Below are 26,137 nucleotides of genomic sequence, written 5' to 3'. Positions count from 1 at the left end.
GAGCCAATAGCTTTTGCTAGCAATTAGCTGTTAGGTAAATTTAGACATCTGGTTGAATCTTACTCCAAGTGAAAAGCGTATCAGTTTGCACTGATTTCTTATCTTTCCCTCTGCTGTTTTTCAATAAGTATTAAATATTATATTTAAGCTATATACTAGTTTTCTGCTCTTACTGTTATATTCTTTAGGGTCTATATAATCCATTACCATAAGCACGCTACTTCATGTTATGCTGTATTATGTTTCATTTATATTCATTAGGCTATCCAAATACTTAACCAATGTGTACACTGACATTTGAATTCTATGAATGACACTGAACTCATATGCAAGTCAAGATGAGTTTATCCTAAGGTTTGCAATAGATTTTGTATCTGATCTTTAGAAGTACTGCTTAGTCTCCAAGCTACCAAACAATACCAAAGTTGCAGCATTAAAAGGATCTGTGCGATATGTAGTGAAAGCAAGAACAGCATTTTAAAAACAGTTTTAACATAGGTTTGCTCTTATGGTTATATGTGGATGACTGGGCCCTTGAGTAAATAGCTGTACGTAGTTTGCATGAAAGCTGAAGTGCCAAGGCAAGAAAAACCAGGACAGCGTTTGTGGAGGTGTGCCAGCCAGAACAGCTGGCTCACAGCAGCTTAATTTTCAGTAGAAACACCAATAAATAGAAGCAGCATAGAAGGATAAATTCATGGGACAGATATTGCTGTGATTAATTTAACAGACACCTGAGGTCACTATTCCCTCACGTAAACTGGATCCAGGAAAGGAGGTGGCGAAGCTACCAGAGGAGCTCCTGGGACCTCTTGTCCAGTTAGAGCAGCTCTGACCTTCCAACAAAGAGGTTTTGTTCTGGTCTCGGCTACTGTTTTCATTAGCTGTGTTAATTTAAATGTAAAACTCTCAGGAATTTAAGAACAAAAGCAAACACAGTGTTTTACACATCTTTTTTTTAAATATTCACTGTAAAATAAATTTGGGATTCAGAGCAGTGTGCACAACTTCTAGGACATTCTGCTCCACCAAGTCACAAATTAATAAAAATACCCTCATTTAACTGTAGAAGTATACTAGCAACATTTAGATGGATACATGGGAAGGGTTGCATAATAACAATGAAACACCTCTATGATCTTTACTGATGTCAGATTTAATTTTTAAGAGGATCGTAGTGACATCTAGTCTGTATTTTTAGTTGTCGAGGTCCTGCGCACGCATACATTCCTGGCAATTTTACTCTTCTCATTGCATCAAGTAATGATTTGGAGGAATGAAGTCGTTTCCATTCAGAGAGCAGACAAATAACAGAAGCACAGTCAGTACTCAGAGTGGGGAAATAAAGGTCGGGCTGTGGCCAAGTGAGCTGTTTAAGGATGCAAGGTGGAGGCAGCGGTTCTTGAAGCTGCAGGAGGTGTTCCAGCGTGGGAACAGATGGTGCCTTGCCTGCATGTGGGGCAGTAGCTCCCAGCTTCCAAATTTAGTATGAGCCAGGATCTAGCTCCCAGCAGGGACCAGGCAGCTGCTTCGCTGACCAAGAGGTATCTTCCCCCCCAGTTAAGGTTTTAATCAGACATCGCCAAGTGGCCTGTTCCTTTAGGAAAGAAGGGCTCTCATTGCCTTTTATTGATTGCAGCTGTGAAGTTGCAAACTAATAATTTCAACAATGCAGCGCATGCAGAGCTGTGCTTTGGCAGAGGTACTGCTGTTTCAACTTGACTTCTGTGGTCTCAAGGAGCGATATGAATGGGAGGAATAACATTAGCTAATTCCATTGGGATACAACACTTCCAGGGGCTGCTTTCTGTGAGATAATCTGCACTAACTTTACTGGGATAATGCTCCAATTATTTTCCAGTTCTTGCCTATTTCTTCAATTCCTTGTGAGGAATCCAGTTAGCAATCCAATTTATAGTACGAGCCACAAACATTATTAGTGCTGAACTTCAGAGGCAGGAACAAAGAGAGCTGAAAAAAAACTTCTTTAAAATAGCTTTGCAACAGAGATCAGCATATTGTGACACTCCACTTTCAGCTGATCAATAGATAAGACCTGTGCGTTGCATCATCAAGCTTTAATGAGCTTTGTCGCAGCACAGATATCTGTGATTTAGTTTCCTTTTAACTAGGTAATGTGTTGCATAAGACTTGCATATAAGACATATTTGATGCAGTGCAGGGCATACTTCTTGAATAGTGTTTGAGAGAGCAGCAGCTTACATGCAGGCTGTGCAAGGGGTACCACAGAGTAACAGGTAAATGCTGCTGTTCGTCAGCAGAGGGGGATAATTCTCAGTCTTGCTGTGTGTTGAAGCAGCTGGGAGTAGCTGGATGCTCACTGTGCCAGAGGCATAGGTGCTGGTTTTGTGCAAACCCAGTCCTGCTGCTGCTGCAGTCAGAGGCACAGTGGATGCATGCAGCAGTTTTGTGCTGAAAGGCATCCTCTGCTTTCTAAATTCTTAGAGCCTTTTAAGAATTACTTCTATGCCTGTCATGGGGTTAGCAGCAGATGAATTTTTCTTGGTAGCCTTTAAAAACCGAAATAACCGAAACCATAAAGTTACTTGAATTGCGCTACTTGAACAAGGAGATAGATGTCCTAGATTCATGAAATAGGATCTTCTTCTGGGTATTACAAGGGAAAATCCTCCTCACGCTAACTTCTGTTGTCAACAGCTCCTGTCACCCATGTTGTGTTTATCAAACATCACAGCTTACTGTTTTTTGATAATCACAAACCCCAAAGCTTTTAGTTTATCATCAGGTTAACTTCAGCAGCTCAGCCTTTATGCTGTCTTATTAACATGCTATATTGTCACAGAAACTCACTTTGGTAATTAATTCTCCATTGCTTTTTAATACTTAGCTATTCTCCTGAGATTGCAAAGTGTTACTCTTTTAGAGGGGTGGCAGTTTTATGTGGCACTGGTACCTGCCTGTCTAACCATGAGAACCTATGCAGAAAGTACAGCCAATTCCCACAGATATGTTCAACTTAGCAATCGCTTTTATTACAATTTTTCTTTTTTAGTGTAAAAGATCATGATGGGTCTTGTTACTCAGTTCAGCCTTCTTTACCCGGGTTGGGGAACAGCCATGGCAAAGATTTAATTTTAAGCAAAAGCATGGACAGGAGTCAGAAAGTGTTGCTTTAGTACTGGTATGTTTGTTACCTGTACTGGGATGCACTAGACCTGAACCTCAGACCAAGAAATAATTGTTTTAAAAAGGTAAATATTTGCTCATCAGAACATGATAGGGATCTTAGAGACTATTGTACAGTAGCAGTTTCCTTTCCACTTGCCTTTTGTAACCTTCCGTGTCTCAGCTAAAAACATCTCATCCCAGTAGCTGGCTAAAGGAAACCCGGTGAGAGGGTGGGTTGTGCTGAGAGGAGTGGAGCTGCCAGGAGAGGGTCCACACCAGTGTGAACTCTGGACCTTGGCATCAGTAACATGAATGTATTTTTGTAGAATTTATATTTTCAGATATTGGCACTTTGAGTTCTCTTATGAGATAATATGAGAATAGCAATATGCAGGTAAAAATATTTTGCACATTGTATCTGTTAAAAACCTGTGCATAAAAATTATGGATGGTGTTGGCATTTCTTAGACTTGCCTCACTCTTGCGGGCTGGAGACAAAACGAAGCAGAGAAAAAGCCAAAAAACAGTTCAGCGAACTTGCCCTAGAAACAAACCTGTATCCCTTGTCCTTTGGCTGGGGTGTGCAGTGCTTCTCCTCCCTCCATCACTGCTTTTCAGGGTGGAAACAGAGGACAGGAGTATGGCGGAGGCAGAAGTTGGGTGTTTCGATGTGGATGAAAGAGCCAAAGATGGACAGTTTATCAGGGGAAGGAGGAGTAAGGAAAGGAGACTTTGTTGGTGGAAACGAGAGGTTAAAGAAATGGTAACAACGATCTGACTTTGCAAGGGGGCCATGTGGAGGCAACTGGAAAGGGTAGGAAAGGAAGGTGATATAGAACTACAGCACTGGATGAGTTGCCTTGCACTAGACTGGAGCAGCCTGAGGTCTGCTGTAAGTATTCCTTCTCTGGAGCACAGCAGAGGAGAGGTGTTGAGTGGCTTTGCTTTTGTCCAGACTTGATGCCTTCTTCAGTACGCAATGGTAATGTTCCAGCAGTCACTATGCCAACCTTGTTATCGCTGAAATAATCCTCTGAGGCAGGGCTGGACTGCAAAATAGGGGCACTTCAAAGGGACCCGGGGCAGAAAGAACCTGAGAACAAATCTGCGTGTTTGTAGGTAATTTGTGCCAGAGAGTGTGGACTGATAAATGAAAATTGCACAAACAATCAGGAAAGGAAAACATGGAAGGAGGAGGGCAGGGACACCCTGCCCACCCAGGGCTCCACCAGACCATGTGAGCGTTTTAGTGTTAAGCATCTTACCAATGGTAACCTAGGACACTGCTGAAGTAGCAGGCTTGGTAAATGTAATGGCAGTTAGCTCTTTCTTCTTCTTTTTTTTTTTTCCTCCTGCTTGCAACAGTCCTCTATGATGGTATATGCATTTTATAATTATTCGTCAAGATAAATTCTCAGGAAGAGGTGTTGCAATTTTAGTGGGTTGAATTTTTCTTTCCACCGCTCCCGTCTTGCTGGCACATGCACAACATGGAGATCTGACACATCGCTATTAAAAGATGTCTGTGCAGGTATTGCTCAGCTATAAAATTGCAAAACCGGAACTTATTGTCTATATGATAGACTTTTAATGTAAAGGCACTGACTGTAGACTGCTCTTTGTGAGTGGAAGCTTTCAAAGCTGGTATGAATGCTTGCAGCTCATGATTTATTTAGGAGTATATGCATTTATATAAAAGATGACCTCAGTGATGCTAGTTTTGCTATTGGAGATTTCTTGGGAAACAGGCCACGTTCCCAGGGCTGCTGCAATAAGATGCTTATTTCAGTGCCCAAGTCCTGTGTTCTTGTAACAACGTTCGGATGGGACAGATTTTAGAGGGCACAGTAATTCTGAATAGAAAGCTGTTATTGAACTGGGTATGGGGCTCTGCGGTATTCGGGTGCCACCAAAATATATCTGTGATGAGGAAGAGCTTTTAGATACCAAAATACTCAGATTATTGGATAGCAGATGAGTCACATCTAGCCAGATGTGAAGAGCTTTAATACATGAAGCATTTAGCATTTCTTGACGTTTCTCCACACCAAGTGTGAGACAGCACGGACAGCTGAACGCAGCGCTAGATGTAGGTACGCTCACCTCCATAGTGGTCTAATTCTACTTGATTTCATCAAGTTGTGCCTTTTATCCTCATGTGAGGAGAAATATTGGAAAGGGAAGTAAAAAGTATTCATCTGTGATGTGGAGAGGGCTTCTTGGGAGCTAAGTATTATTTACCTTGAGTGAAATACCTGATTCGTCCTGTACTTCCCCGGGCAAGGCACCAGCATGTGTGGAGTTGGATGCGTCTACTTGATTTGCACCATCTTTTTTCCAACTGTTACTTCATAAATCACTCAATCTCTGTGCATTTGGCAGATAATTAGTGTATATGAGCTACCAGGCTTCTCTTGTTGTGCAATTTGTGGCTGTGGAGAATGCAAAGAACAGATACAAGCTCTTTCCTCTGCCAGCCTGATGGGTGAGGCTGTTTGCTGTGCCTGGTCACCCCGTCTTTTAATTACATTGCTTCAATCCTGTTACAGCCCTCTCTGATGTTAAGGTGCTTTATTCTGAGCCTGGCCTTAGTATTTTTGTGTCAAATATTCCATGATGTACATTTTACCTGCATCTTCTCTTCCTGTCCATTTTTTTTAAAAATATCTAAAGCTCATAAAGATTCATGGCATGTAATTCATCCTTGAATATGACCTTGAAATAGTGAGATATTTCTGATCTACTCCATGATTATGAAGCAAAGATAGGAGCTGTCAAAAAAATAACTGAAACAGCACCCAAGCTGACAATATGTCTATTCCTGACGCTGCCACAATTTACCTTCATTTTCTCCTGTCCTGCCTCTTTGCTCAGTCATTGTAAGCAAAGCAGAATCTGATTTTTTTCATACAGGTTTGCCAGATTTATCCTATTCTCCATCATGTAGATATTTCCTCTCTCCTCTTTGTCCTGGTTCTTGGCTTTTTTCTCGTGCCTGAGCATGAGCATGTCTCAGCAGTAGGATACATAGTTTGATGTAAAGGGTATGCATGCATCTTTTTAATTTACCTTTTAAGCGGAGACTAATGTGTCTTGGTAATCGAGGGGGGCTATAGCTTGTATTAGGCCACATGAAGCAATTTCTACAGCCTATTTCTAGCTCAGAGCTTCTTATTCTAATCTAAAGGAGGCCTCAGTTATCCTGGTAACAACTCCAGGACAGCCCCACTTCGGGGCTGACTGAAACACCAGGATCAGCAGAGTTTATCAGCCCTTAGCTGTCCTGATGTAGCAACTACTGAAAGCAGCCTCTGAAATAAGGGTGGAGCAGACACCAATGATGACAAATGTGAACTCTCAGAGTTAATTCTTACCTCCACCTGTGAATCATAGCCTTACAGCTAGGGAGTTTCCATATAAGTTGCCTGGAGATATTTTCATAACTTGGGCTCGTCAAATTCAGGCAAAATATTGCTTACTCTAAGGAATAAATATATTAAGGACAAAATTGATCATGCTTTGAACCAAGGTGTCTTTATTTAGTTCAGGCTGAGTTTTCCTTCCTGTGTGTAAAGACAGAGAGTAAAGAGGAGCCCATTTAATTTTTGGCTTTTGCTGCTGGAATTGCGGGATGAGCTCTGTGCTGTCGCTGTGCGCTCGCATCCAGTCTTCGGAGGAACTCGGGAACGTTACAGGCATCTCACCTCCTTTGTCAGTTGACAAACACTGATAGTACACTGAATTTTCACTTTCCTAAGATTTAAGGTAGTTTATCTTACCAGAACATTTTGGTAATTTCAACTCCCTTGATTCCCTTGACTGCAACAAGTTTGCAACAGGGCTGCATGTTGGGTGAAGTTTGCTGTGGCTGTAGGAGCTGATGATCTGTACTTTAGAAGGAGTCTAGCTTTTCTACTGACTCCCAGTTTTTCAGTTTCTGATCAGGTTTGGCTTTGGGGGGGGAGCGCTGATGTGATCTGAATGAGGCACTTCAGGGCTTGTGCTGGAAAATTCTCCAGGCAGCTGGAGACTTTAGTGCAAGCTAAGAAACACCAAGTAATTTAGCTGGCAAAAGAGAAAGATTTTTTTTTTTTAATCGTGATTTTGTATCCCCTTCATCTGACAGACCATTCCACTATCTTTCTGGAAATAATGAGGAGCCCACCTGGTTTTGGAAGTGAGTAGGAGGGGATGTGGGAATCTCACTGGGACGGTAGGACAAAGTGGTGCATCCTTTTTCATGCAGTCTGCTGGATGCTGGTCTCGGGGCTCTGTTTTTCTCCGCTTCTGGGGATCAATGTCAGCAGCAGAAACTTCTTCAAAGCAGGAGGGCTGTGAAACAGCGGTTGCTCACTGCTCAGCCAACCCTAAATTCCATCTGGGGCAACAACAGCGACAGTCACTTTACAAAGAGGGTGAGTCGGGTGCAGCCACAGCAGCGTGGGGGACTGGCAATTGCTGCCAGCGGGGCTGTGGGGCTGGGAGAAACAAGAACCTGATGTCTCCCGCTGTCGTACGAGCCCATTGCCACGTGCTCTCGTGTCTCTGAAGAAGGTAACCAATACTCCAGAAAGGAGAGGAGTGGTTATCTTTGTCATGGTTTATCACTAAATTCTGCTGTTGTCAATACCTAGATGCATACAGGGAGTCCAGATAAATGATCTGTTATCTTATGTTGGCTAGGAAGATATCTGGAGTTACCAAACAGAGAGAAATGGGTTCCATGCAAAAAAGTAGTTTGTGGTAGGATATCAGTAACTTGCTGATATAGCTGCGGTTTGGTATTTTAGGAGTAAATAATTACTTTGGTAGGGGCTGACTCATGCACTGCAAGAGGACAGCACTGCTTTTGGTGCAGCATTGGATGTTAAGCGTATTGTGTGATTATGAGAAAGTTATCGTGAGTTCAGTAATATTTAATTTGAAAATTAGCCTTTTGTGTTTTAATTTTCAAATGCTCAGCTTGGCACGATGCCACTTGTCCATGTCTCTGCCCCGGGCTGCAGTAATCCATCTGCAAGAATCAGCCCAATTTCGGCACATGCATTCTGGTGCTGCGCAAGTGTGATTTGCAGTTTGTATGGTTCTGCTGACTGTTACTACACCCTGCTGTACTTCTTTTACGATGGCTTAAATAGTTGGGGTTTTTTTCCTAGCTTCCAAGATAATTAGGGAAATTAAACTCTAGAAATGGAGCATTGCCTTGGTAGAAGGTGAAGGGAGACAGACCCAACATATTGTATTTGCAGTCCTCCTTGGTATGCGCTGTGTGCATGCTGGGCAGGGCTAATTCTATGTGTACAAGAAGATCAGGACAACATCTGTCCTTTGTAGTAGTGCAGCAGAAACTTCCTACCAGAGAGATCAGAGTGATTTCCCTTTACATACCATTTTTATTTGTAGGCAAGTTTCAAAGAGGTATCTATGTGGAGGCACATTTCTCATGCGTTACAGTTTTTGCATGCTATTGATTGATGATATCTGTTTGCTGTTTTGGAAGGTCTATCTAAAACAGGGCCTTTATAAAAGCAATTATTTAAAATACATTACTGAAATTTTTCACTTGATAAAAACTTTAGGGCCTTTTTACCATTAACTGTAACTGTGTGAAGCATTGCAAGTGAAAAAAAAACTTTTTTCAATGAATTTGCAGCCAAAGCAATGATCTTAAATTATGGCCAAATAACAGCAATAATAAAACTTCAGAAAAAAAATTGTACTTTAACATCCTTAAGATTTTCAAATTTCATAAAAACAGGGTCTCATTTTTCAGGGATTTCCATGTAGATGAAGTTGGACACTCAGATGATGTCCTGTCTCTACAAGTGACTGGTTTGAACCCAGATGACCTGAAGATGTGTAGGATAGGCAATGGCAGCACTTCCCCACCAACCGCCTTGGACTATTTTGCCAGTCTTTTCTACAAAGATCAAGAGAAAGGATGGAAACAGAGCTTTCTCTTTCTTCTGCCAAGTAAGCAGTCAGGCTGGAGCCACTGTAAGGCTCCTTGCGGGTATGAAAAGGACTGGGAATATCACACTTTTTAAGTTAGCACTACATTTAGTCACTGCTCGCGTAAGCTGAGTTTAGCTGGCAGCTGATCATCAGAGACGTCTGCATCCCACTGACGACCCTCTGAGATATAAACTGCTGCTACCCTATTTCAAGCTCTGCATTTTAGTTCATGTGATAAAAGGAGTGCACCAAAATAACTTAGCAATAAGCCTGCTAGATGTGCAGAGTCACTGGTGGTGATGCTGATCCCTATGTTCCCTGTGCAAGACCACTGCTAAGGAAAAGGTACCTGGGAAGTTTTTTTTAATAGTCTCATGTAAAGGCTGCCTGGAGGGGCTTCAGAAGGAAGCTTCTGGAGGTTCATGGTCTGGACATGTGCGTGTGTAGTTGCCCTTGTTAATGGATTTGGGAGGTGATCCATGAAATTGGCCAGGAAACCTTTATGGTGGGATAAATGCTAGCTTTGATTAAATGAAATTAAGAAAATGAATTTTAAACAAGGGAGGTATGGTGCTGGCCAGCTGAGCCCCAAAATTTCTCAGCACTTAATTTAATGATGCATTTGTACTTTCAGGGTAAATGCAACTGGAACTGGTTCATCTCCCTTTCTGCTTTTGTTTCATTTATCACTGTTGGATTATTGGTTCTGTTTACTCTTAACATAGTCCTTTCTTTTTTTTTTTGGTGTAAAAACTTCCAGCTGCTGTGCTCAGCCTGAACTACAATTAGCATAGGGTAATAATGGAGCAATTAACTACAATTAACATGGAGTAATAATGAAGCAGGAGAAAAGAGTGCCTTGCCAAGGTGTTTTATAAAGAGCCCAACACTACACTCTTCACAACAGAGTTGTTGCCCATATGCTGTACATACCAAGCCGTCTGCTGGTGTTACTAGCAGCTCTCTGAAATGCGACCCTCCTCCTGTGGCTTGTCGCTATTACAGCAAATGGTGCTTCCACATTAGTGTGCAGATATAATCTGATGAAAACCTCTTTCTGTTGTGTATGAACGGCTTCATCTACAGAGAAAAGGATTTCAAAACTGGAGCAGAGTTTCCTAAGCTGTGGTGTGGTCTCAAGCTGTCGAAAGTGGTGTCCCACCTTCTCTCTCTTTCAGCCAGGGAAAAAAACGTTTCTTTTCACTGCTGTGTGCCAAAATGCTTCGAAATCTCCTGCTGGAACCCACTAATTTTGAATATTGGGTAGCTAGAGTTATTTCAGCTTTTCTACTAGAAAGGAGAAGTGAAAAGGGTTGGAAAAATCTCAGAAGGCTTTTTAGCAGGGAGAGGTTATTTTCAGCTGTCTCTTTCCTTCCTGGTGAATACCTCTTGACTCAAAACTTTAAAATTTAGTAAAGAAGCTGAAGAATGCACACAAAAAAAGTGTTTTCACTTAAGTAAGGCTGCAGGGGCCCTCCCAAAGAGAAACTGCTGCTGTTTTCCTCCATCTTTTGCGCACCTCCCGCAAAGCTAAACAAAGGTAACAGGAATAATAAGGAAGATAAGTGCTTTACAGGAATCCCACCATGAGAGGTCAATGGAAATTCCCTCTTCCTGAGCAAAGCTGTTTGCTTGTTCTGTTTGCTTTAAGTTAAATGTTTAAATAGCAACATTACATCGGGGTGTGTGCTCCTTGAGATATGAGACCCAGCCTTTGCATACCTATAAGAAAGTGTTTTTCCTCGTACTCCTAAAAGCTGGTCAGTTGTTTGATGCCACTGGGAACAAATAACCTTTTTGAGAAATTAAAAAAATAAGATGTTATTGGAAACAGGATTGATGAGGAGATGCCATGGGATTTACATCATCACATTATCTAGTTAACAAGTAGAATCTTTTGAGGATAGGATATTGGGAAGTTTTTTTGGTTCAAGCACCAACTTGCTAGGTAAATATTTCCATTTTTTCACCTCCAACATTTGGGTTGTTACTTTTATTCTATTTTATAGACTGCTTTCATAGAAATTTTCACAGGTACTTGACATTTTTCATCTCTCCCCCCCCCACACCCCGAGAGAGGAGAGGTCTTGGGCTCAAGGGCTAATGACAATGAACGTGGCAGTCCACACATGGATCCATTTAAGGGGCTCTGAAACTTTGCCCCAAAACATTTGCAACAAAATAGTCTGTCTGCCATGGTGTCAGCCTGGCCCACACACATCGAGGGTATTTATGAACGAATAGAAGACACAGGAAGAGCTGAGTCATGCACTGAAGTGTTGTTTCTGAAGAATAAAATTTTATTTTTTTCTGAAAAAAACTGCATACACATTTTCAGATCTGTTCAACCTTCAAAACATGTCTTGATTTCCAAACAGCGATCTTTTAAGCATGCCGGACCCCACTGCAGCTTGATAAAGAAATTAAGAGGGCTTTTTTAATCCTATAACTGTGCAAACATCATTTGGAAGCTATTTACATTTTGCACCTCTCACTTCTAATAACAGTAGCATCAGCTGTTAGATACATGCACTGTATAGCTATAACTTATGATTTGGCATTTACATTTGATTTAGGTGTAGAGTGAAAACCAAACAAACCTTCCATTGTTCAAGAAACTCCCCACAGGCAATTATAATAAATCTAATTTCTTCTTTATAAAGGAGATCTCTTTAAGCCTTCAGACTTCCCTGCAGTTATTAAAATGTTACTTCCATTCTATTTTCTGGATCATCTTCCTCTGGTGCAGACATGCACTTTGCTTGCCTTGGTGAATGGGAGCACAAAGAAAAGATGTCTCAGTTTTTGTCAAAGAAGGCAGGAGTACACTGAAACAGAGCCAGTTCTGTTTCTTTCTGTCATTTTCAGTAAACTGCAAGATTACCTATAGTATGTTTTTTTTTTTACTATCTTAGACCATCTAAACTCAGATGCAGCAAATTAAATGCAAAAAGTTGGATTCAAGTTCATACCACTGTTACTTTCTCTGCTAATTTCCTTTCCCATCCATTAAAAAGCAGAAGTCAGTAACCAGCCAGATACTAGTTAGTACTCAAATCATGCTGTATTTTACTCATCTCCTTACATTCTCTAACCTGGGTCAAAGAAGGCATGGTATGTTGGCCATTGCACTCTGTTGGCAGAACTTCTTTGTGTATTGTGAGTGTAGTACCCCTCCTCACAGCCATCATAAACAGTCTTTGCTGTTTCATACACGCCAGTGTGATTAAATTAGGGTGCTGAAAGTGGGCGCCGGTTGAATATTATGTAAACGTGGCATTCCAGGTGATGCATTTCATTATCACACAGCAAAAGCTGGCCTGTGTTTTATTTAACAGGGACTGCACAGCCAGTAGTCAGTGCATTACTCTGGTTTTCAGCTATGGTAATTAAGCAAGCCATGTTTTGTAAGAGAAAATGGTATTTTCATAACTGCAAAACTGCTTCAGAATAAATACACAAAATTGAAGAAGACATTGCATTTCACAAGTTGCAAGAACTGCTGATCACTACTCAGGCAAGTTCAGTTCACAATGGAAACTGTGCTTTCGGGCTGGCTTCCGAAGATCTGGGAGAAGAACTCAAAAGCCAGGCGGACATGGATGGGGACGAAGACGTAAGCTGTGTACACCACCATAGCGAAAACAGTCACGGTGATGGTATGGAACATGGACCGCTCCCAGGGCTCCAGCACATAGCTGCAGGTGATCAGTAGGTACTGGTAGTAGAGCCAATAGATATAGTCTTTCACACGCTTAATATCCATCTCCAGCTTTCAGTGATTTTGAGAAGATGACCTGTAACGATAAAGAAGTCTGGATTATAGCTGCAGTGGAAAGTAAGTCCTGGAACTAAAAAATGATGCAGTGACCACCGTTTCAAGTTTGATGCCACATGTAATTGTTACATAAAATAAAGTTCAAACAGAAATAACGCATCGGTGCCATCACCAGCCTCTGCTGCCCTGGAGCAGAGGAAAACAATCTTTAGCTCTAGCAACTGCTGCTTGCAGTTATTGAAGCTCTATCAGTTGGGCACTCTCAATTCCTACATTCTGATTATGAATGTGTTTTGCTATTCATTCTGCAGTAGGAATTAAAACCGCATTAGCTTACAAAGGCACAGGGTTCACGTGGAAGTCAGGGAGGAATGCATTTAAAAGGGAAGGCTTTGGGCCAGCTTCCATAAATGTGGATGGCAGAGTTGTATGGTCTGGAATAAAGATGAGATTAAAAGAACCGCTCTGTAAAAACTCCTCTGCTTACTTCTGATGATTTTTATTATTCTGCCATTGTTGGGAATAAAGAAAAGACAAGCTATGAAAGGGAGGGAAAAAAGTAATCTCAAATAGCATAAGAATTTTTTTCAGCTCATTCCAAAGAAGTAAGATGCATTACAGATTAAAAGAGTATTTAATGGAAGTTACAAGTCTAGGAAAGATTTTCCTCTCAGGTAATACCTTTATGCATTCATTGTTCCCGTCTCCACACAGAAAGGAGAACAGCTGACCAAGTATTAACTAGGAGATGGGTTTTGCCTTCCACTGCTTTTTGTTAAAATTGCTTTTCAGTATTTTAAATAATCTTTAAATTCAGGCTAAAAACATCTACTTAAAGAAAATACAGAGACAGAATGATAAGCAACTGTACAAGGCTTCACAGAGGGACTCCTTTATTTTGGGGGTTGGGTTTAAGGACACACATGCTGACCAGGTCAGCTCATAGTGAAAGGGAATACAGAAGATTTTAGTCCTGCTGAAAAACCTTCCAATGTATCACTTTGTTCTACACTTCTGTTGCCTAAAATGCCAGGAACAGAGATGCTTAGACATGTCACATCCCTCCAGTCTTGTGTTCGTAGTGAGTTTGGGGCAACAGAAATTTTGTCTCTCAAGGCAACAAATACTAAAGTAGCACTGGAAAATTTGCAGCCTGTGATTAAAATAATGATGGACCACTGGTATAGGCCAAATATATTACAATATTCAGTGGTTTACTGCCTCTGGAGGCTGTACAGTATATTCTGGTGGTATGTGGGTATTTACCTAAGGGAAGACAAATTGCCAATAAAAAGGATCCCTGGTTTGTTTTGTAACAGCTTTACTTTGGTTACTGATGTGTAACTTTTTTGTCCAGTGGATGCATTCTTAAGTGCACACACCTTGACGGATCGTATTTCTCCATCTTTCTTCCTTTAGGTTGCCAGTACTGCCAGTTAAGGTTCAACATTCCCGTATTAAGTTGCAAACGGAGCATCCTGCCAGACTAGCTTACACCTCGCCATCTGGAGACGCTGTAAGGTAGATTTTTGCCTCTTCTTCTTTGGGAAGGCAACAACTATAGGCTCACCCTAAGCACGGCAGACTGTCTGACTGAATTGGCACTCCAATTGCCTGTCCAATGCAGTTGATAAGGGAGCGGACTGTCTTTGCTCCCCCTCCTTCATCCATGTGCTGGCTTCTCTCCCGGTGTTTCTCCTCCCATCCCTCGGCCTCCTGTCCAGACCTCCTCGCATCTGTTCCCCGCTTGCTCCTCAACTCTCAACACCCTGACGAATGCAACCTCTTTGCTGGCAACAAGCACAGTGAAACTGTAAACACTGTGCATTAAAAAAGGGAGGGAGGCTTGTTTGTGTTAGCAGATTTTTATGCAGAAAAATTTCTGTACTTGCCCCATCACCCACCCAGCCTTCACTTTCCACCAGCCCCTCTTCTTCCGTGTCCTCCAACCATCAGTACCTTCCCCAATATATCTTTTTTCCCCTCCTTCTCCAAAAGCAGTCCGTTTCCTTCCCTCCCATCTTCCCTGTATCTCCTAGACTACATCTCCTAGACCAGGGGGCCACCCACAATGCTTTTGGGGGACAGATCACTTCCATTTTAAGTCTAGCAGTGACTGTCTTTGCTGTGAACAGCTTTACTTGCAAGGGTACAGGCTGGGGAGAAGGGCCACCACTGGTTTCTGTCCTTGTGTGAATGGAAGATGATGCCTTTCAGATAAATTATTTTAAAGCAGAACTCAAGAAAGGCCTTAAAGCCTTGTAAATATTGCAAAGCCTGTAATAAAAATGGCACGGCTGGCAAAACTATGACTCACTGGGAGCCAAAAGTATCTCTATTTATACCTTCTGCAAAAAGAGCAGCATTTTTCAATGAAGATGTTAAGCCCTTTCCTATACAATTGAAAGGAAAGTGATAAGGGCCCTCTCATACTATCTAGGATTATGGTATTTACACTGGGGTTATACCTGTGCTAGTTAAACTCATACCTTTCTTGGGTAAATATCTGTTAAGCCTGACTGCCGCATGGAGAAACTGCAAGGCTGGAGCGCTTGCTGTGGGTGTTAAGGGTTATGAGGTTGAGGGGTGCTGCAGTGGTTTTGAGGGGAGAGATCCCAGGCTAATGGAGCTTTCTGCCCACAGTGGCACATACACTTGTATATCTCAATACAGAGCTGGTATAAGAAAAAGCCAAAAACAGGAAAAAATTCCCCAGGCTGATTTTACTGATATTAGACCAGTTTACCAGGCTGCAGACTCACCACTATCACTTACTAGACATTGGTCACCAAGTCCTAGCAGCCAGCCCGTGTTTCTTCAGTTCTCCCTGTTCACGGCACAGGGGGATAACCCCATCCCCAGGCACTCAGACACACCTGTAACGGGACTCCCTGGACTACCAGCAAGAATGCAAGCCGTCTTAATGCAGAGGCTGCACGCTCTCCAAATGAAAGATAGAGATTGAGATAAGTAAAAGACAAACGGTCAAATTACAGTCCTTGTCCTCACCACTAACACACTTCCACTGCATTTAATCTACCGAGAGACCTTCTCCGTTAGCCAGACTGTCTTGGAAATGCAGCAAACATGAGGGGCATCTTGGGATCATGCAATTCTAGATGCACAATTTATAAAAGGAAAACAGGAGGGAAGTAAAAAAAAGCCATCTTAAACCAGCTGCTCAGTCAATGAGATACAAGAATCCACTGTGTTACTGTGCCATAGATACCTTTTCTGAAGGTAGCCCATTTGCATTTATTCAGGGATAGTTTTAAGCATAAGCAATAGCCCAAAGCTCCACACCTCCAGAGGTCTCAAGCAGCCTTACCACCAGGCCAATTACCTTGTAGCAATGATCAAAGGGAACTCTTGAGGCTAAAAATTCTCCATTTTAAACAGGACTTGTTCTAGATAGGCTTCCACTTATATTTTTAAGCATTACTGGTTTTTATTACATTAATACCACAATCAGCTGGTGCTCTGAGAGGGCCCTGTGTTATTAGCTCATCAGTTCCCAGTGTTCCAGAACAGGAGATAATTTGCTGTTATGCAATTTTAACTTAAGAGTTCATTTGTCTACAAATGTGAACTTAAGTATTCAGTTGTGTTGTGGAAATGCCTTCCTGTTTCGAGGCCATGGGACTGTTACAACCAGCTATGAATAAAATGAATAGAATTCAGCTTCTAAAGCCATTTAGCAATATTCAAATTATTTTCAGCAATTTCACCTCCAAGCAAAAAAAGCAAGAAGAGGAACCTGTAAAGCAGCTTTTATTGTTTTAAGTGGCAACCTGATTTTCTTGCTTGTTGACACATGTGTCTGATTAGGGCAGCTGAAAAGATAAATCATAAAAAAAAAAAAAATCCCAGGTTTCATTTAAGAGCATGCCTAATCTCAAAAATTTATTAATAACCTTAGTTCCCAGTGTTAGAGCTAGTGTTTGGAGTTGTAATCTGAAGATGCCAGTGTTAGGTACTTTACTGTAGCATTTCTGCTTTGAGTGACAGGAGTTTGGGGGACTTTGTTCACACTAGCACTCTGCAACTCGGACTGGTGGGCAGACAGCACCTGGCAAAATGCACCTGCTGGGAAATTCCTGTGGAAAGAAACATTCTTGCAGGGGAACTGGGATAGACTGGTTTCCAAAGAATGCTTGAAAAACACCTTACTCCCTCAGCAGGAGAGTTTGGTTGACTTGCACAGAGAAAAAGGGTTTCCAACATATGTTCAGGTCTAGATAAGTTTATCTAGACCAGGGAAAAATAAACCCTCGAGCTGGAGATAGCCCCATAATCGTTAAACAGGTGGTCTCTGATGCTTCAAATGTAAAGTAGGGCCAAGTGTTATAAACAAGGTAGGAGGGAAAACTAAGCAAACCATCAATCCATCCTCAAAATGCAAATATTTAATTGGCTAAAAATTGGCCATTTGCCAAATAATTGCTGTATTGGCAGAAAAGCAAGAGTTGGTGGGTTTTGCAGAATCCTAAGGGACTGCACACACACTGAAGCTTAAGTAAAATCCTGCCACGAGCCCCTAAGGCTTGTATTTGGTCTTGCATGCAGGATACCTACAACATGCAGACTCCCAGTGGCAGGTGTGACAAGACAAAGTGCAATAATTATTTTAAAGTTGTTGGATATGTAAATAGTTTCAGCTTTTAGAAGAGGAATGGGTAGTCATCCCTCTTGGGTATTGAAATATATATCCTTTCTGCAAGTTATTTATCTGTAATTGTTCTTACTTATTTGTAACTTTATTGTGTTAAGTGGGCTTGTTCTGCTGTTAATGAGACAGAATATCCTGACTTATCCAAGGCACCAGTCTTGTCCCTCTTAATGCTAACATAACTCTGAGATGAACCCATTGATTTTATGTAGACCAACATTTCTGTAAGCGCAAATGGAACAACAAAGGGATTCACATTCCCAGTCCATCCTGCATTTTCTTTAATATGTTTTATTCAGTGACCACCAAGCATAGTGCATAAGGAATGAAATACAGGTCCTGTGGACGAGTAATCAGGAAGAAATTTAGATGAGGCAGCAGTTAAAATTGTGCAGAGAATCCAAACGCCAGCATTTCCCAGGGACACCATCTCAGTCTGTTCCTCTATTGCATCTGTGCTGCTCAGATTCCCCATACGCAGCATGGCCCCTGGCCTTACAGCGTCAGCTCAGTCTAGAAAGTTGCCTATTACCTACTGACAAGCAGAACCCTCAGGTTACTGTAGTACTTACACATGGATGTTTAAATGTACCCTAAAGCTTGTTTTCACAGGGAAGTAATGCCAGAAAGAATGTGAAAGAGAACAGCAGCAATAAACCCAGCATAGCTCCCACTATGGACAATTATGCATCACTAAAAATGTCTCTACTTATAGATTTTAATAAATAACCCCCTTCCTCTAACTCTGGAGTAAAAATGCACAACAGCAGTGAGGCCATCTCTTGTTTCTCTTCCTCAGCATTCATCTTCCTGAATCAGCAGCTCATCACACGCTTGGCCATACATTGCTGCCAGCTACTGTGCTACAGGAATTGCAAACTCTTCTTACGTACATGTTCTTGCCACCATCCGTGCAACACCAGAATGAAGTTCAGAGCTGGTAAAATTTTATTGCTGTACATGACTCACATTTTGCATGTGGGTGAACATAGTTTGACTGTGCCTATGGGGTTTTTTTGGAAAAAAAAAAAAAAAATCTTCCAGGAGTGGAAAAATACTTCAGGAGTGAAAATGGTAAGGCAGAAAAGGCAATGACATTTTCAGCCATGTTTCTGCTTTACCTTGCTCAGAAGAAAGAGCTCCAGCAGCTTCCTGATCTGTCAAGACTAACCTTCCTTCCTGCTGACCTTAGCGGTAGCATAGGTGCTATTTTTCTTTTAAATGGAAAAAGTTACATAATGCATACAAGATCTAGGAGTCTAGCAAACACCTTCTGCTGTTGACGAAAAGACTTCTTTTTACCTTTGGTACCTTCAAGCAAGGCAGCAAAACACTCGCTGAGTGGCACTACAGGAGTGGCAATGCCACACCTGCACAAAATCTGACCCAGACTTGTCTCCAGTTCTGAACACAAACCTAGTCCTCAGGTGCACATCATGTGCGTGCTCCTTCAACAGCTCTTCAGTAATACTGTGGTCCCAAGCATTGGTTTGGTGCTGGGATTTAGCTGCATCTGTAACTGGAGGAAATGGATTCTTGTCAGACTATCTCTCCACCTGGATTGCAGTACACCCAGATGATTTCTGAAATGCTATTTGCTCCTTCACTCAAGTTAAGTAGAAATACTATTTGCTCCTTCACTCAAGTTAAGTAGACAGATCAAGTGTATGATGGCCTACAACAATGTGAGAAGTGAGAAGTAATTTATATACGATAAAAATATATACGATAAAAATATATACGATAAAAATATATACGATAAATTTATTTTTATACAATAATATATATAATAAATATGTTTTATCTTATATATTTTTAATATAAAACTGTTGACCCTCAAGAAAGGAGAGGATGATCTGCAGCACCCATAGGCATCTCATTTGGAGAAAGGCTCCCAACCATTCAAGTAACAGCACAGCAGCTGAAAGCAGTTAGTGTCTAGACTTATTTCATGCCTTAAGTACTCCCTGAAAACTGTAGGCTGCTCCTAGCAAACCAACATTAAAAAAAAAAAAAAAAAATCAACTCCCCCTAACTTTGAAGCCTGGCTGATTTATTTGCACACTCTTTCTCTACTGAGGCACAGAGGAAGAAGATGCAGCTTCTCTGTAACAAAAACATTCTTGGAGCAGCTCTGTCCCATTTTCTTCCAAAGCTAAATTAATTTTTCAAAGGATTTTCTGTTCTTCCTTCCTCTGAAGTTTCCTCAGTCATTTTCTTACATAACTAGCTTCTTCTCAACAATTTATGTACAAACCCCTTCCTTTCCAGCTTCCTCTGGGCTGAGCATGTTATGGGCTCTAAGTCCTCCCCCTGTGACGGGACTTGCACATTGGAGCAGAACTGGCCTTTGGTGATAAGCTCAGCAAAGACAGGTAAATTGGCAAGTTGAAATCTCAGGGCAAGCTCTCCCTGTATTTTCAGTGTAAGCATAGTTTATTAACATGGTTTTGAACAGAGCTGATTCCCAAAGAAGACCTCAAGTTTGTGACTAGAGACCAGCACCACGTTTAAATTGCAAATACTTAAAAATTCAGAGTTCCTGAAGAACTGTTCCAGGAGGTATCTTAGAGGGGTTTTGGCTTTGCTCTTGGTGACAAGCCTCAGTTCCTGTGAATCTTTTCAGATTTGGGACATCAGCTAAATCCTTCAAGGGGACTTAAAAGTGATGTGTAAACACATCACTCAATAAACAAAATAGCTAAGATGTCTGGGCTCTACAGAAATATTTACTTTCAAATACAGTTCTTATTTTATTCAGACTTCTTTGGTTTGCTCTGAGTCACTTCTGAAACAGCTGAAAATAATAGCTGGTCTTGGGTTATATGTAATATGAGAAGGTGAATACTGTCATAGTTATGACAGGTATTAGTGGAAAACAGGTACCAAACTCTTGTGCAAGTGCATCTCCTTTGAGATCTAATGAAAGGAAGCAGTGTTGCACCATGCTGGTTATTGGTCTAAAAGGGGAAAAGAAAAATGAAGTGAGATACTTGCAACAGATAAGAAGTAAAAAGGGAGATTCACATTTTTCACAGAAACTGATTTAACCCCATATATGCAGTAAGGAACAACTTCCTTCACAGACCACTTCATCCCTATGAGCAAACAGTTTTGAACACAGGAAACCATTGATACAGCAGAACACCCCTCAAATGTGGGGAGAGCAAAGCCACCCTTAATTTTTGGAGGGGAGAACACAAGAAATACTCCTGGCAGGTAGCGAGGCAAGACAAGGCTCTTCAAAGTTGCAACACACCACTGTGCCGATTTCTCCTGAAAAGCGGTAGGGGCTGGGTTACATCTAGAGCAGATGGCATGGGTAAAGAGAAAGGAGGCGGCCTCCAGAGTGACCTGCTGACATCTTATTTCAAGTGCTTTGCCCATGCCTATATACACGCAGACGAGGCAGTGGGAGCAGAGAAGCGAGCACCTGCTAAGCAGGGCAAGGTGGGTTCCCCTCCGCGGGGACACAGCTGAGCATCATGTCACAGCCCAACAGCATGGGCTCCTCTCTTCCCAGAGCCCTGGTTTGGGGAATACTCGCTCAGCTCTACACCAGGAAAGTGGTCAGGCTTGAGGTACGCAACTACTGCACAAATTAAAAGCTTGGTAAAAACCTGATTAGCAGAACATCGTGCAGGACAATGGATGCTTTTTCCTATCGGCCAGCTGGAGCACCTGAGTCTCGGTGCCATTCACTACATCACAAGTCCTGGACGCTTTTTGGGCACAGGGGTGATGAAGCAAGTGCTCCCCTGGCCCTGAGCTGCTCCCCAGGCACCCTTTCACCACATCTCCCATTAGTGCTGGATGAACAACGTACATGCTCTGTGCAGAGCCTCCCTACATTTCTCTGCCAAAACCACACCATCTAGAAATCATTCCAAGGACTCACAGAATTGCTCTCAAGGCATAGTTATTTGTGCTGTACCCGTGATATTCATGAGCATCCCAATTCCTAAAGCATTTTAAAATACACGGTCCAAAAAGAACCACGCATGCTGATTAAGTGGAGCAGTAGCATTTATTACAGGGATTCTCCTCTATACTATCCCAACTCCACTTACACAACAGGAAGGTACTCTTGCACCTGCTTGACACTGGAAGCAACCAGCAACTCTAAGAAAACCAAAAAGCAGAAATCTGCAAACAGTGGGTATTGCCACCACACTGGTATGAGCAGTACCTTCACCTTCCCTCCTCCACCACTCCCCACCTATCTCAACCTTTTTACTGCTGGGTCTTTGACTTGTTTTCAGCAAATCCCCGCTACGGCAAACCATCTTCCTGACCGCTGCACCAGCAACACCACCTGGAAATCTCTGACTGCAGGTCTACAGCAACAAGTCCAGAGAGCGCCTTGCTGAAGGCTGTAGGTCCTTCTGCAACACCACCAGCCACCAGCTCCCTTGAGGAAGGCACGCAGAGCAAATTCGGGAGGCTCCGCTGCTGCCACCCCTGCTCCAAGGCCTTTCCTCCAGCGCTTCTTACCGAGCTGCTTGGAAACTGCCGGTGGCAGCGCAAGGCTCCGCGGCTCCGCTCGCCCAAGGTCACCGGCCCCTCCATTTGGGGAAGCCCTACACCGACGATGCCCTTGGGCGAGCGGAGCAGGGACCGACCGCCTGCACCGGCTCCCCCCCTCCCCGCCGCCGCCTTTCCCCGGGAAAACCGGGACCCCCGCACCGCCCTCACCTCCGCTCCGCGGGAACTCCGCGCACCACCGCTCCCCAAATAAATTTAAGCCGCGCTTAAATACCTACCGCCCCGCTCCGTTCCCTTCCCTTCCGCGCCCCGCCGGCCGCGCCGGGGGCCGCTCCGCCCCGCTGCCGCAGCAGCTGCGCGCCTCCGGGGCTCGCAGCGCGGATCTTCGGCGTGGAGGCTGCAGGGGAATGGAGCGGGGTCTAAGGCGGGTTCGGGGAAAAGCCGGTGGGGTTTAGCGGGTTGTCACCTCCCGGGCGCCGGAGCGGCGATGTTGTTGAATGTTTGCCTGCGATGCTGCGTCTATAGGCGGCAGCTGTTTAATGCACTTGCGTAATGCACTTCGCCTCCCCGCTGCGGGAAAACAGGGACGCTCCGGAGAACCGGACACCGGCTGTACCAACCCTCCTCCCCTGCACATCTGGCGCCAAACCGGCTTTTGGTCGCTGTTATCGCTTGATGTGATCCGCGTACCTTGTCACAGATAAGCTGGTGATGTAGTTGAGAAGGTGGCCGGGGGAGGCTGGCTGCGCGAAGGGGTGCTGCTCCCCGGCTCAAAGGGGCTGAGTGGGAAAGACCTGAGCGTTGCAAGGTGCTGCGGCAGGGCTGTCAGAAACCGGTGTTGCTTACGGGCGTGTAAGGAGGGAAACGGTGATAATGTATCAGATGAGGCGTTTCCAGAAAAGAGAGATACGGATGGACAAGTATTTACAAGACTTTATCTGAAATCCCGTGAAATACTACGTGACGCTGCTAACCGTGAGGCTTAGGTTTCCTTCGTTTATTCTGCTCCCGATACAAAAAAGCACGATCGCTACCAAAGAGCTACTTAAGAACTTAACTTTGCGGTATAAGTCAGAAATAAAAGTAACAGAAACGGTTTGTTCGCTGTTTTCCCCTCGGGCAGCAGGATACCGGGTACAATCTCACTCACTAAGCAAAGCAGTCACAGAGACCTGGTCTTGACAGGCTGATCCTATTTCTCAGCCTTCAAAACTGTTATTATGTGACACTAATTAAATGATAAATGAGTGGTATTAAGAAACGTTGGGTTTTGTCTTGTGTTCTTTCATTTAAGATTATGGTTTTTGCTGCTGGGCAATGGCTTCAGCTTTGAGGCCAGCCGGGTAGCGCTGCTTGAGATGAGGGATCCCCGGATTGCTCCTGGTGACCTCTCCAAAATGAGTTTTGCCAGTGTTGGGTCTGCACCCAAAACCTTGCACTGGTACTGCAGCAAAATGAACAGCTCATGGAGAATGAGCCAATTCCTTGCCAGGTACATGGGCACGAGCCAGCATCCCGTTTAAATGGACACATCAGATGAATCTTATAGGGTGTGCCGGCTCTGAGCGCAGCATGACAGGCTCAGGGAAACATCTGTGCTTTTCACCGGAGCAGGGGAGCTCCAGGCATTGCCATGTGGGCTCGTGCACGCAGTCTGGTTGTGCTGCCAGCCTAGATCCGAATTTCTGCAGCGCTGGGGAGGGCTGGTTGTCCTGCTCTGCCCTGGGCTGTTGAAGGGGCATCGAAGCAGCTGCTGTACAAAGCCTTCCTGTAAAAACTGCCTAAGCCAGGCACACCTGAGCACTGGGACATGCCGCAACTTTTAAGTGCAGCAGGAGCTACAGAGAAACTCCCATTGCCTTTCAGGGCAAAAATCCTTAACTTCAGCCTCTCAGGTTTGAAAATGAGGGTGTTGCAAATGCGGTCCAAGTGCGGGTGGGACCAGGGCTGTCACTGGTGCCAGGTCCTTGCCCTGTTCGGCAGCGGGCAGCTCCCACAGCCGAAGGTTGGCTAAAGTCACTCGAGTGTCATTTGGAGGGACCATCCCCAAAGAGTGTGGGAGCCCAGGGGTGTAGTGTGGTGTGCCTGTCCTCAGCCATGGTACTGAGCCAGCCGGGGCCCTGCCCCAATCCCTGCCGGCCCCTTTGGGGACATGTCCCCTTCCGTGGCAGAGGGATGAGCTGGGCTGAGGGAGTCATCAGCTGAATAATAAGTTTATTTTGCCAGTGACGCTCCGTGCCACAGAGGTGAGAGCAAATGGCCAGGGGCAGCACGGGGATGTGGCTGATGAAGCGGAGCTCTGAGGGTTTGACCACAGCCTGTTTGGCTGTAGGCACCGAGCTCTGTTTGGCTTGTGGCTGTGCTCACATTGCAGAAGAAGCCACATGCAAACACACCCCAAAGGCAGCAGGTACCGCAGTGAGCCCAGAGGCTGGAGCTGGCCACGGGCTGGTTGTTCTCACATTTACAAGTAGAGCCGCTTTTTACAACTAGGTGGGAACTGTGAGACAAAGAGCTGGTGTTGGTAAATTGCTTACTTTTCTGTACAACAAACTGCCTCTTAAAGATGTGCCTTTGCAGGTGAGCTGAGGTTTGCACGTTCTCTGCAGCTGTGCAGTGGTTTGTTCAGCTCATCGCTTCGCCCTGCCAGAGGTGACTGTCACCACAGCTTTGCCTGCAGAGCCGGTCATGGCTGCATTCCCTGGTCTGTCTCTGCCTGAAGCCTCTGGATCAGGGGGGAGTTCCCTGCAGAGAGGGGTGGCTCGTCCCGAGCGTGTGGCTGTGGGAGCTGGGGTCACCTCCAGCACACTGGGGCTGTTCTGGCACCGGCTAATGTCTTCTGAACCACGGACGGCCATAAAGGAACGCAAACTGTTTCAAGGGCCAGATGTAACTGCTGTTATTAAAGTTGCTCTTTTAATATTTGAACACATTTTAATGATGCTTTAAAAATGCTCTTTCCTCAGTTAGTATCTTTAAAAGGCACTTACACAAACAAAGCTGCACAGGTGGCAAAGGGGCAGTCAGGATATGACGCTTTCGTTCCCAGCTCACACGGCGAGAACAGTGCCTCTTTCTTGTGCTGCTATTTTTATGGATGTTGACTGCAGAACTGGTGCTTTGATCTTAAAAAATACTTATGCAGAGGCTTCGCTTTGAACTTACAAATAGTTGTGCCCCTTTCTAGCTCAAAGCAGAGCTCCCATTGGTCCTGGAGTACTACGGGAGCCCACGTTGTGTCTGTGCATGTAGCTTAGCTTGGCAAAATACCTGGTGCCCGAGTGGATGGTGCTTGAAATGGCAAGTTTTTGCCAGTCATAGAGCAGCGGCTGGCTATCACTTACACCAGTTCCGTAAAAATACCTGCAAAACCATTCTCGGTTATCAGACCACTTGCTCCACACAACAGCTTTAGCTGTTGCCAGGGTATTTTTCAAAGAGGAGTTTACAAGTAACTTTTCCCCAGTCTAATAATCACCCCGATGATCTGTTACTGTCTTGCTTCACTCTGTCCCACTGATGGTTGCATTAGATGCAGTTGCCAATTTATATAAGATGAAGGTTCAGTGTATATATGAATGCTTCACGCTTGTTTTTTGACACACACTATCTTATCAAATGGAGAAGGATTTGCCTCATGACGAATTACAGATTTGCTGATAATCAAGTGTTGTTTGCCTTAAGACAAGACAGGGCTGCAGGGGCCCCACCAAGCCCTTGCTGGTGTTTGTTTCAAGGGCTGGTGTTTCCAGAGGGAGGAACCTCACCAAGGAGGATGGTCAGAACTGCCTCCTGATTGAATTCAGGATTAATAACTCTTTTGTGAGAAGTAGGACAGCATTTAATCTAAAGGAGGCTGTGGTTTGATTTATCGTGCATTGCTGCTAAAAGAGGGAAGGCTCTTTCCCTTCACCCGCTGTTTCTCCCTGAGCTGCCTGCTCCTGTCGGTCTCCTCCGCTCACTGACCCAGGAGCAGCTTGCTGGTTTGCACCTTGGAAGAAATGAAAAGCAAAGCAATGAAACAGGAACAAAAAGAAAGAGAGAGAGAGAAAAAAAAAAGGGAAACAAAAAGTTAACTTTTCTACTAGACCAGCTGGAGC

General features: G+C 43.7%; 1 protein-coding gene across 6 annotated transcripts; it reads right to left on the bottom strand.

Annotated features, from left to right (window-relative positions):
• Positions 1-11,382: 11,382 nt before the first annotated feature.
• SPTSSB (serine palmitoyltransferase small subunit B) lies at positions 11,383-22,916 on the bottom strand. Of its 6 annotated transcripts, none has more exons than XM_052804717.1 (2): positions 22,728-22,916; positions 11,383-12,902 (listed from the first exon to the last, which is right to left on the bottom strand). In XM_052804717.1, the coding sequence occupies exon 2, from the start codon at positions 12,869-12,871 to the stop codon at positions 12,629-12,631; it is 243 nt and encodes an 80-aa protein (XP_052660677.1). In that variant the 5' UTR covers positions 12,872-12,902; positions 22,728-22,916; the 3' UTR covers positions 11,383-12,628. The 6 variants fall into 6 exon arrangements, with proteins under 6 accessions (XP_052660677.1, XP_052660680.1, XP_052660678.1 ...); XM_052804720.1 differs by lacking the exon at positions 22,728-22,916 and adding an exon at positions 22,504-22,696; XM_052804718.1 differs by lacking the exon at positions 22,728-22,916 and adding an exon at positions 22,312-22,379.
• Between the last annotated feature and the right edge of the window lie 3,221 nt (positions 22,917-26,137).

The sequence above is a fragment of the Harpia harpyja genome, chromosome 12 (assembly GCF_026419915.1).
Source record: "Harpia harpyja isolate bHarHar1 chromosome 12, bHarHar1 primary haplotype, whole genome shotgun sequence".
Classification (NCBI taxonomy): domain Eukaryota; kingdom Metazoa; phylum Chordata; class Aves; order Accipitriformes; family Accipitridae; genus Harpia; species Harpia harpyja.
The sequence above is the reverse complement of the archived record's forward strand: the minus strand, read 5'-3'. Positions and strand labels throughout refer to the sequence as shown.